Source organism: Sphaerodactylus townsendi, linkage group LG09 (assembly GCF_021028975.2).
Source record: "Sphaerodactylus townsendi isolate TG3544 linkage group LG09, MPM_Stown_v2.3, whole genome shotgun sequence".
Classification (NCBI taxonomy): Eukaryota; Metazoa; Chordata; class Lepidosauria; order Squamata; family Sphaerodactylidae; genus Sphaerodactylus; species Sphaerodactylus townsendi.
This window is the reverse complement of record NC_059433.1, coordinates 90,493,790-90,506,115: the sequence shown is the minus strand read 5'-3', so window position 1 is coordinate 90,506,115 and position 12,326 is coordinate 90,493,790. Positions and strand designations below refer to the sequence as shown.

The window sequence follows — 12,326 nt, the reverse complement described above, 5'->3', positions numbered from 1 at the left end:
TTCATCTTCTCTGACAAAATTCATGCCCAGTTGTAACAATCAATTCTCAAGGACAGCATCTGATCCAAACAGAAATACAAAATACTGTTCTGACTAACCCAAGAAGCCCTGATCTAGCTAGTTTAGCAAATGACAAGAATGTATTAGAATTACAACTATGATAAGTGGAACCATTTGTCATGTAAGTTAGGTATGGTGGCACCATTCTACTTCCTATATCTTTATAATATAGGAGTCACCACAAGTCTAAAATATCATACAGAAAGCATGTTAATGTTATCTAGTCAGGCAGCAAGTTAAAAATACAGTATTTTAGGCATTTACAAATATTGTGTACAAAGTAAGTAAAATCTTATACACATTCTCCACCATGTGAACAAGGACAAGGAACACCTTTTCTAAGCTAGTGCTTACCAAGACATATTCAAGCTTTACCAAGACATATTCAAGCTTCTTCAGCCTTATTTATTTTAACTATACACACTGTACTTACTTTTTTCATTTGTACATCACCTTTCTCACATACAAGTTAGAATGTTAGAACAAAACACAGCAATTAAAAACACAATAAAAATTACCTTACAATCCATAAAAATTAAAATAACACAATGTATCCTTTCTGCCTTCCTGAAGAATTACATTCAACGCATCCTGTGGAATGTCGGTAGCATGACAGCCTTGCTTCTTTTTTTTAACAAGCTGGCCATTCCCTGAGGTGGGAATCACAGCAGAAAATGCTCAGCTTCAGGCAGCTGTTTATCATACCTATCTGCATATATGTGGGTCTCATGCCATAAATATTGTAAGTACTTTCCAGCCCTTGAACAAAACCCAAAAATTGATTGGTAACCAATATAAAATAGATGCAAGAGATCAGTCTCAAATCTTCTATCCCTGAGCACGATGACTGAACAAGTAGTGGCTGGACAACTCCGAGCTTTGCTTTACTGAGTGAGGCAAATCATTCAGATCCCTTCCACTCTGAGTTTAGGCCTGGTTATGGGCCTGAAACAGCATTGGTTGCTATGGTGGATGACTTGAGCTGGGAGATGGACAGAGAAAGTGCAACTCTGTTGATTCTCCAGAATTTAGACCTCTCAGTAGCTGTCAATACCGTTGATCTTCAAATCCTTCTGGACCACCTATCTGGTCTGGGAGGAACTATTCTGCGGTGGCTCTGGTCCCACCTGGAGGGTAAGTTTCAGAAGGTGGTGCTGGGGGACTGCTGCTCAGCCCTTTGGCCTATGGGGCTTCACAAGACTCAACCTTGTTCCTTGTTCTCTTTAACATCAATGTGAACACACTGGGAGATGTCATCTAGAGATTTGGCTGGGCTGCCACCAATATGAAGATGACACTCAGCTCTATCTCATGTTTCCAGCCAATACCAGGGAGGCAGCAGAAACCCTGAACTAATGCCTAAAGGGAAGTTTGGAGTGGATGCGGACTAGTAAAGTGAAACTTAATCCCAACAAAATGGAAGGGTTATTGGATTATAGGGACTGTAACACTCCTATCTTGGCTAATCTACACTGTTTCTAGGCATAATTTGCTGGTCTTGATCTTTAGGGACCAGCATTCCTGAAGGACTACCTAATCCCTTAGGAGCCTGCATAAACAAGTGCTCCACCGCTTGATGAGATTAGGTAGGTGGAATGCTCTCCCCAGGAACATTCATCTGCCCTCTTCTGTTAACTTTCGCAGGTTAAGTCCTTTTTTATTGTTTTGGCATTCCCTCCTTTTTAACCAGTATTTTAATTACCATTTTGTATGTATTTATTTGTATTTTAAGGGTTTTATTTTAAAAAATGATGTGTGTTGGAATTGGTTGATTGAGATGCATTCCTGGAAACTTGCACCTGCTTAAAATAATTAATCGCTACTGCTATTAAGATATATGTAACCAGTCTGCTATATGCATCTACTGCACATTCTTTCCTTGATCTTTGCTTTATGGCGTCACACACTTATCTCTTGGGGCAAGAAGCCAGGCGGCTCTCTCTTGCAATGTGCTGGCGACCTTGGGGCGCCTTAGCTCCAAAGGCTGTTTTTATTTATTTTATTGGATTTGTATCCCGCCCTATCCCCGAAGGGGAAACGGGAGGGGGGCTCGCTCAGGGAATAAAGGGAACTGTGAATAGCAGCTTCGTTGGAACTAACTTTACCAGTGTGGTGCTTCGATGCCTGCCTACTCAATAAATGATACTGATCAATTCTTCAGAGTCCGTTTATTGGCTTAAGGGTCTGAGACCTAACACCTGGATGGTCCTCATAAGGGCAGAAAGGAGGGATACAATTTTTTTACATAAGTACGTTTGCATACTCCACGTAGATCCCAATCAAGCTGCAAAGATCTGTACCAACAGAAATTTTCTGAGTTATATTCAAGATAGGCCCATGTATACTATGCTGCAATAGTCTAGAGCACAGGTGTCAAACTCGCGCCCCTCCAGATGTTCATAAACTACAATTCCCATCAGCCCTTGCCAGTATTGCCAGTGCTCATGTTGGGAGGGACTGATGGGAATTGTAGTTCATGAACATCTGGAGGGCCACGAGTTTGACACCCCTGGTCTAGCGGTACTGTGGCATGAAGTGGCGCCCCAATGTGGAACTTTCGCTATTCCACGTGAAGTCAATGTACGACTCCAAAGAGAACCAGGAATAACGAGCGATCGACGTCGTGTAGCCCCCCCCCCCCCCCCCAAAAGAAAGAAAAACAAGTGTCGGAGCCATCGAAAGTTTCGCGTTCCTCCGAGACCATGCAGTGTTAAAAATGGCGCCTCACTCGGGCCGAAGAGAAGAGGCAGCATGCGCAGCAGTTCCTCACATGGGCGCCCTCCCAGAGACGAAAGAGGGCGCGCGGCAAACCGCCTTTAACCGCGTGTCTGAGAACTCGTCTCGTCGCTGCCAACTTACCAGCACCATAGAAACAGTTTCGGGGAGCTCGGCGTCCCCACTCTTCGAAAGTAACTCAGGAAGGGGGGGATAGGTTGGAACCGTCTCCACCTATTAACCGCTCAACGGTCGCGCAGGCCTCGGGGAGGGCTCCGAAGCCACCTCGCTCTGAATAACCGTCTCAGGTCGGGTCACGCGCCGACGGTAGGCGACTGTGGGGAGTTCCTGCTCCGTTCTCTGCGAGGGAGAATCAAGCGGAGAGGGAAGCCTATCCTTCCGTCCTCTTGAGCGCGTGTAGGAAGAAATGGGCATCTCAGAACGAGGCGACGGAGAGTTTTAACCGAGAAGCCCGACCTCAGCATAGGTAAGTGGTGTGTCGTAGGTACACATTGTGATACGTGCCACGCGGGTCTGTAGCTTTGGTTATCCCGAAGCAGGAGAGTAAAAGGGGAGCGGGTGTGTGTTTGGTTGCGGAACGGGAAACAGTTTAAAAGCCCCCCAAAAAAGGACCAGCAGCTTTTGAGTTGGCTGAATAACTTTTGTTCAGGCTGGATGTTAAATAGCTTCTTGTCTGGGATGGGATGCCTAAAACGGGAAGAAATGCTTGCTTTTGGATTGCCTTTATGGCAGTTTCTCCTTATCTCCTTTCTAGGATAGTTTTGTTAGCTATAGTCTATGGACCGACCTCGTCAGATCTTGGAAGCAGGGTCGGTCCTGTTTAGAACTTCGATGGGATACCCCTTAAGAAAGTTCAGGGTTTCGAGTCAAGAGACGGGCAGTGGCAAACCACCTCTGCAGGTGCCTTGAACACCCTACAGGTTTGACATAAGTCAGCCACGACTTGATGGCGCTGTCCACCAACGGACAATCCACATAGAATAGCGTAGTCAGGCTTTGCCCAGTGCTTACTTTTTGTAGCCCAATCCTGTACTTTTTTTTTTTTAACCAGGAACTAAATTCCCCAGTCAGTGCTGCTGAAAGGGGAGTTGAGACCAAATGAAATAAATGAAATTTGCACTTAAATCCAGTTCATTACAAAGTTGGAAATGAATTAATAGGGCAGTTTCTGGAATGAGTGTTCAAATCAAATCATTTAACCCTTGTAGTTTCTAGATGTTTTCTGCAAACCCTGCTTCCTTATAAATCAAGTTTGCTCAGCCAGCTAGCTGACTGCTGGTGTTCTGAGTGGTGGCAGCTCTTTGAGGAATTTCTTCCAAACATAGTACACAATGGCTTGGGGTTGCTTTTTATTTTAGAAGTCTTTGTTTCTTCTGTGAAATCTCCCTAAGCAAGTGTATTCTTTCCATAAAAGAAGCCACATTTTCCTGTACTATTCTTTTCTTTTGAATCAGGAATGCTTTTTCTTCTGTCTTTGGAGGCGGGGTTGTAATGTGTGATATGTTGTCCCACCTCTTGTTTACCTAGTTGTGTGAATACTGCACTGGCTCAGATGTGTTTGGGGACAAAACAGCAAACAGCAGGCAGTGAGTGGGGAAGGGTGGAGGCTTAGATTTTGCTATGTGTTATTGTTTTGTTGATACTGTGATAATGGAAGATCAGCATATGCACATGTGCAGTCCCACAAATGTTTCTTACAGAATGGCATCAAGCACTCCAATAATCCTCTTGCCCAGGGTAAGTCTCTACATGGCAACAAAACCAGTGCACAGCTACCTAGACAGACATAAATGTATGGTTTTATTTAGACTGTACACTAACAGCAATTATTTGATTTTCTTCATCTGTAAGATTTAGGTATTCTAGTTTGAGTATTCCACTATGTCAATAGAATCCTTGCCCACAGTAACTGTACAGTTTGTGGGATTTGATTGTCTTTTCACAGAAATGGTTTCATCTTTTCCATCAAGGACCTTTTTCTTCTATACTTTTTCCTTTGTGTGTTAGATCCAGGCAATCATGGAAGCATCCTCTCCTGAATTGTCCCTTGCTGAACTGATACTTGTGGGGAAAAAAATTGTTTGGCCTAGCATTATGGGTGGAAACTACAGGCTTCTAATCAAGTTGAGTTTAGCATCTTGCAGTAACTGGTAAACACTGATTAGATTCTTATGCTGGTAACTGTACATCTTTGTACCAGTGAGTGGATCAATCAGGAATGAACAGTTAGTCATACTTTATTTTCCAAGAACACAGAGATACTAATTAATTTTTATCTGTATAAATTCATGATCCAAAACTTTAGAATGAGGTTTCATTAATAGGCTGATGACCCTCTACTTTGTATTAGTTTATTTAAACATGCTGGCAAAGCTATTTCATAAACGGCATTTAGGAACATTAAACAACCAGATGATATTAAGCAAACTTAAGTTGAATCCAAACACTACAGAAGTGACATTGATGCATAATCCCAGTGCCCTTGAGCAGTGGTTCTCAATCTTCCTAATGCTGCGACCCTTTAATGTAGTTCCTCATGTTGTGGTGACCCCCAACCCTAACATTTGTCCATTTTACAGATGGAGAACACTGATGCAGAGAGTCTTAGGCGACCCCTGTGAAAGGGTCGTTCGACCCCCAAAGGGGTTGTGACCCACAGGTTGAGAACCACTGCCCTTGAAGAATGGCTAGACTTACTTGGGCCAGGGGTTGTGGAAAACTGGAGGTCCTTGCCTTGCCCCTGGGAATGGAAATTTGATAAGCTTGCTCAGGTTGCTGGTCCTCAATGACACAAGTTCTTTCCAGACTCTTTCTTAATTATTCCTTTTTTCTTTTATTCTCCCTGGCCACTTCAGTTCAACAAATAGAATGCAAGTGCTGTCTGACATCCTAAGATCAGACACTCTTTAAAAGATTTGAATTTGATTGATCTGTACTAGACAGGCATCTCCTGTGTCTTGCTTATGTTTGGTAAGTGTGGACCTCAAGCATAAGGCCTTTCTGTGGATGCAGAGGTCAATTTTGGGGGGAAGGGGGAGAATCTTGATCACTTGGTCCCTTTCTTCTGTCATTTATTATAGTGCTTTAGGGTTTTTTCTCCCCCATTTACTGCTTTTGCTTTAATATATAGAGGTAATCAAAATGTATATCTGTACAGGTATTTTTAGAAATCAATTTTGGCATTTTCCGTCACTACATTATTCATACTATTCTAAATAATGTTCAACTGGACACCAACTTAAAACCAAACAACTGACACTTCCTTTGTGAAGTTATCTTTAATGTGCTTTTGGAATATATTATGTAGGTTTTAAGACAATGTTAAAAAGTGGTACATTCTCAAAAATAATGGGCACCATTTATATGCATGTTTTCTGGAGCAGGAAATGAAAGACTGTCTTAATTAAAAGCTGTGCAGGGATGAAAATGAACTGATGAAAAGTTACTTTTGTCAGGTGCGGCTGGCATTAATTGAGCAAGATCTTCATTGACTTGGAAGAGATAAATAGAATGTTAACTGGAGTTGGCTTGTGGGATAGCTGTTCTAGTATCCTGCTACAACATAAAGAATTTTCACCCTGGTAGGAAAAAGGAAACTGTCAAGCCCATCGACCTCCTCCCAAAATTCAGACTCAGGTTCACTGAAATGATTTAGTTTCTTTGCTGGAGCTATCATTCTCACACTAAGCAGTAGTCTATATTCCCCGCCATGCACCCCTTCCCTCTAACAGTTTTTCCAAAAGCGAAAATGTTCTGGAGCTATGCAGCTTCTCCAAGGCTGGAACCCTGGTAAGGACCAGGTGCTGTCTGGCTAGGAAAGAAATGGTTATTACTACCCTCTAAAACAAAGAAAGCATAAGCAAGGATTGTTTGGTGCCAGTCTCCTCTGGGTGCCCATGGCAAGAGCTGATGGGGGAGGGCGTCTTGACATTCTGCCTCCCCCTTCACCCAAGTCTTGACTTGGTTGAGAAATGTTTATGAAACTCCCGCAGCAGTGGTTGTTTGTCTCATTACTTTGAACGTCCCTAAAAACTTGAATCCCAATTTCCATCTGGGCTGCAGACATCACAGATTTTTCATCTTCTCTAAAGTTAATGTTCAGTGAAGTTGAATTCCTTGCCCTGTGCAAGAATACTTTTAATACAAACTATTATTAAAAATGAAGTGAAACATACTGTGCTCAAGGGACTGTCCAACAACACACATTATTGTAATATTGTAGGTTTTGCAAACCAACATATAGGCCAAGGTAGTTGCAGGGAATAAGACACTGGCTGTTGGTCCACAAAAACCTTCAACTCCGCACACAAAGTTGACAAGTCCACTGAGAAGCGATACCAGAATCATTAGATTTGAATAATAATCTTTATTAGTGTATTTTAAAAGGTACATGGTAATCCTGAGCTACTGCTTTCATACACTGAACAGTATACAAAGACTTTAATGTACAGTTTGAAGGATATTTATTGTGCTCCCAAGTTCTCATCCAAGCATTGCTTTGCCTCCCAAAATGAATATAGGTAATTTAAAATACTATATACAGCCCTGGAACATCCACATTAATCTACCCCCTTGACCCCATTATCTAACAACTATGGTATCTAAAGAGCTCAGGGAATTTCTTCAGAATTTAGAAAAACTTCATGTAAAACTTGGGCAGTGCAATAACTGGTCCCCTTATTCACTTGTGAACAGGCTTCGTGAAAATTACATTTTCCATCTGACTACTTATACTGACCAGTTATACCTTATTTGAATGACTAGAGTAACTGTTTACTCTATTTCATTTCATATCAATTAGTGTAAAGCTATAATATCTCCCTTTGCAGTGAACAGAGAATTATTCTCCCATTAGGGAAAATAAACCATGATCCAAACAAAGCAAGAGGTAACCCTAGATCACCCTATAGTCATCTACATTTATAAAACAAGTCATATCAAATACTTCCCTTACTTAGACCCTGTAAAGGAACTCATACAAATAACTGTTCCACAAATCCAATCATGGCTTTAAGGATTTTGCTGTAAAAAGGTAAAAAATATAAAGTCCCAGGGTCCTTCAAATTAAAAAAAAATTGCCCAACGTGAACTTTAATTGTGGATAAAAGAACTTTTTGAAGTCTGACTACCAAAATATAGCATCTCTTGAATCTGAAAGCATATGGTGTTTACAAATGATGTCTCTCGAACAAAAGCTCCACGCTTCAAAAATGATGCACACTCAGTAAAGCCACTCTGATCTCAGGCAAAAGTTACAGTAAGCAATCCAAGCAAAATGCTTATTGCTTAAATTTTAAAGCAAGCCGCTTTGTTTTTAAAGTGTACTTACAAATGTGAAGCAGTTGGAGAAACACTTATAAACATTTCTTGCTTTTGCATACACATACCCAAACGGCACAGTCGGATGTTTTATACAGAAAAAAAAAACACTGTAGGATGGAGTTCAATACAGCAGTACTTTTAAGACAGATGTATGATTTTGTAAACAAAGCTTTAGTAATTCAAAGCTTGGGAATCTAGCAGCAAAACAAACTATTTGCATATAATGTAGTGCAATTAACATTTGTTTTTAAAGGATCCCCAGTCTTAAAACTATTTGTAACAGAATGGAAACATTAAAGGAAAAAGTTTAAATTAATCTGTTCATATTATCAGAATTCTAGAGATTGCCACTTTCTATAAGTTACCATTAAGGAGATTATGCAAAACTGTGTTCTGGATAACTGACTTTTATGGCTCCCCAATAACACGCTCGAATTAGGCAGACCAAGCCTAAGAGATATACAATAGCCCAAGAAACATACGTGGCATGAAAATTTCTGGCAAAATCTTGTGTACCAACCTAAATAAAAAGAAGCACAAGAACAAGTAATTAATACTTTGATTTTCAGACTTTAGATGTTTTATATGAATGAAGATTCATATACAAAATGAAAAACAATTGGCATGGAGCATTTATTTTATTTATTTATTTATTAATCTTGTATACCGCCCAACCCCCGGAGGGCTCTGGGCGGTGAACAACAGGAAATTATAATTACATAACAGATTTTAAATAAGTTAAGATTAAAATGCAGCAAATAATACAACAACGCCCGCAACAATTCCTATTAGACTCTCCCAGAAGGGGAGAAAAAGAATGGGGCCTATAGATGGTATGGCCCAGAATACAGGAGGGTAAAGGGGCACTCAATCCCACAATTAACCCATATAGAACATGTTCAATGCATGAACTCACTTTGGTCACAGGACTGCCTTATAAATATGGCAACCAGACTATATGATACTGCATCCCAAGTCTCCCATAAGGATATAGCACCATATTAGAGTTGATTCTTTTTTTTTAACTTTTAGAAGTGCTGTAGGGACCTGATCCTGCAGGGGACTGGGAGGTTGGGGGTAGAGGTGCTGCTGTCTCTCCTCCCACACCATTTTCAAGAGCTGAGTGGTAAACGAAAAGAAACAGTATTGGCTAGTTTGAACCAGAATACTAGGTATCTAGATAATTTGGTCATTCTGCACTCTATAACATGCTTTTCTACGGTGCAGAAACAATTACAATATGCTGAGCTATGGAAGAAAACTCAAAAGTCTCCAGCATATGGAATAGGAAGACTGCCAATAAACAGCCCCAACTGAACTACACTTTATTTTGGGCTGTGACATAAATGAGTAAATATGGGCTCTGAATTATTTGAGACTTGATATCCATTATGTGTGTGTATTACTGTAATACATCATCATCAATATATATAGCTTTCCATAAGGCCAAATCTGTGGACACAAAACAGATCTACAAGCACGAGACAAGCCTTAAGGTTTATACCAAAATCTGAAATCTTAAAAACAAAACAGAACCCACAAACACATTGTGATGGGGGTTAACCCCTCCAAATAATAGAAGCACTGCCTGAAGCTTTAATAAACAAATGCTCTTTGTGGCCATTTCTAACACCTATAACAGTATTGTCAGTTGAAACTTTCCTTTCTGTCAGTATAAGGCATGGGGCAAGAGCAGGCCCCTTTACAGGGCTATTTTTGCCTTTGAAGGGATGGTTCACTGGAGTCAGATCCAACAGCAGCCACTATCCCCCCCTTGCTATCACCAAGTTATTCCACAAAGGTCAGTACTGTGCAGTTGTTAATTTTATACACTAATTTAGGAGACCCCAGGTTCAGATCTCCAGTCTTCCATGGAAGCTCACTGGGTAATCTTGGGCCAATTCGCCTAATCCACTGATCGCAGGATCGTTGTGAGGATAAAATGCAGGACAGGAGTATAATGAGAACTACTTTGCTTCCCCATTGGGAAGGAAGGTGGGGTCTAAATTAATAATAAATCCAGCTAAAGGTGGGGGGCAGAAAAAAGATAAGGCTGAGATAAGGAAGTAGGTGAAAGCTGAGATATATAAGGGTTAAAAAGGAATAGGGAAAGGGGGAAATAGTGTGGGGAGGAGGATATTAAAAATGAGTTGTCCTATGTAAGTGCATATAGGTTCCCACTATGCAACTGGGCATGGGGGCCAGCACTGTACAACTTGACCAGACTTTTCCCAATGAGAGGTTACTAGAAGGAGGGAAAGCTGAAAATGGGATGAGATAAAAGTATATTGGTTGGTGGATGGAGAAGAAAGCAACAAATGGGGGAGAGGGTATGCAGGTTTCCAGGGAAGGAAAATAGCAGGAGAAAGGAAATGAACCCCTTCCCCCCCAAGTCCTTGCAGGTCACCACTTGTATTTGTTCTAATTGTTAATCTCATTGGGGGGAAAAAGTCTTCCACTGTAACATTCCAACTGTTTTTTGAATTCTTGCTAAGTTTTTCTTAAGAGGGACAGCAACTAAATTATTCAAGGGGACAGAATGTCTTCATTGTATATCATAACTATTGTAAATCAATAAAAGTTTATTTTTCCATCACTAAGTAATGTATCTGCAAACCAACTGTATGGTTGTATATATAGAGCTTAGATAAGTATGCATGGGATTGTACCCTAATTTAGAGCAGCAGATTCCTACTGCAAGTAAAGACCAAGTATGTAGAGATAAACCTGTGTAATTATTCAGGACCATAGTGGAAGTTCAGGAAACCATGACTTGCATTTTCTATGCTACTTTCTTTATTACCATTGACGTCACCAAGGGCAAGAGAGGCAGCAATCATGTGGACATTTTTGCTCCAGTTTGGCATCCAAGTTAGAGTTTATAAAACATGCATGGTTTATAAAACATGCATAAAACATTATCCCCTAATTATCCACTTTCCCCCTTGTATATTCACAAGAAAGGGCACTGGAGACCTACTTTTATGCAAAGGAAAGTTGGATATTTAGATTTGTCAATTCCAAGGTTTCAAAAAAAAAATCTTGTAAAAGATTTTTAGTAGGGAAAATGATAGCAAGGAAATGGGGGCTACAGTAGAAACTGCCCTGTCAGTGGTCCGTTGCTGCTTCCAGTGCAGCTGTATTGCAGTACCAATGAAGGCTACTTGGAGACTCACTACCATGTACAAGCAGACATAATTTGTTTGTCTGTGGCATGGAAGAGTAGCCAAGTAGTGGTCCTTATACATACAGGGCAGGGCATAAGTGTAGTGCATTAAGCTATGGGACCTTACTCACTTATATTAAACCTTCTCTTCTTGCTCCAAAATGAGCAGGGCTTCAGAGGAAGGGAAAGTCCAACCAACTCAACTGATGGCACCAGTCTGGTATTTAAACAGTGTTCTTACAGGGAGGGTGTGCGGAAAGGGATACTGAACACCCTTCTTCCCCACATCCTCCAACTCTTTAGTGGGAGAAAGCCACCTGAGAAAATGGCTTCACTTCAAATTGCACTCCTCCTGACTTAGGCATGGTTGGGCCGGACCTATATCTGAAGGTACTGGTCAGCTGCCAACACACCTTTGGACCATGGAAAGAGGAGTTTCACACCTGCACAGTACTGCTGCTTTCCTTCAAGATAGGCATGTTTCTGCAGAACAACCTGTAGAATCTGAAGTGTAGTGAAATGTTTTTTAAAATATATTTTGATGGGTATTTGCTTGCTTTTTTAATTTTTAGGAGACAAATATACTGTAGATTCCCAGAAGTTCAAAGATGACTGGCTAGCTACAAAAATACTGCTGGCTTTGTTCAACTGCAGCATACTATTAATCATACTACTCACAGTTAATCCAACTCCAATGAAGATAAATATCATTCCAATGGTAATATATGCACAGCAGCGTCTTCGTGGGAGCGCGCATCCAACAGATGAGCTAAAAACAAACAGTACAGCAGGACAAAAATTAAACCCAAAGCCAGGTTTGACATGGAATTTAACAATACAGTTATCTACATCGCAACTTTCTCATTGTGTTTTTGACATATTGCGGGTCGGCATAAGAAATTAAATGGGATTGGGGGGGGGGAGTTTCATGGAAGCTGCAGACGACGTGTGAAGACCAGCAGGTGATACAAAAAGTTTAAAAGCTCAGAACTGCATAAAATATATATGTTGTATAATATTATCTTTTAATAACATAAATTTA

The 12,326-nt window shown here is 40.8% G+C and overlaps 1 protein-coding gene across 1 annotated transcript in view; it reads right to left on the bottom strand.

Annotated features, from left to right (window-relative positions):
- Window positions 1–7,142: 7,142 nt before the first annotated feature.
- Window positions 7,143–12,326, bottom strand: part of PIP4P2 (phosphatidylinositol-4,5-bisphosphate 4-phosphatase 2) — a 37,729-nt gene continuing 32,545 nt past the window's right edge. The window contains exons 6-7 of the mRNA XM_048507990.1: window positions 11,963–12,053; window positions 7,143–8,638 (exon numbers count right to left, since the gene is read on the bottom strand). Of these exons, the coding sequence (XP_048363947.1) occupies window positions 8,495–8,638; window positions 11,963–12,053 (235 nt within the window). The 3' untranslated portion in view covers window positions 7,143–8,494. The remainder of the gene's footprint in view (window positions 8,639–11,962; window positions 12,054–12,326) is intronic.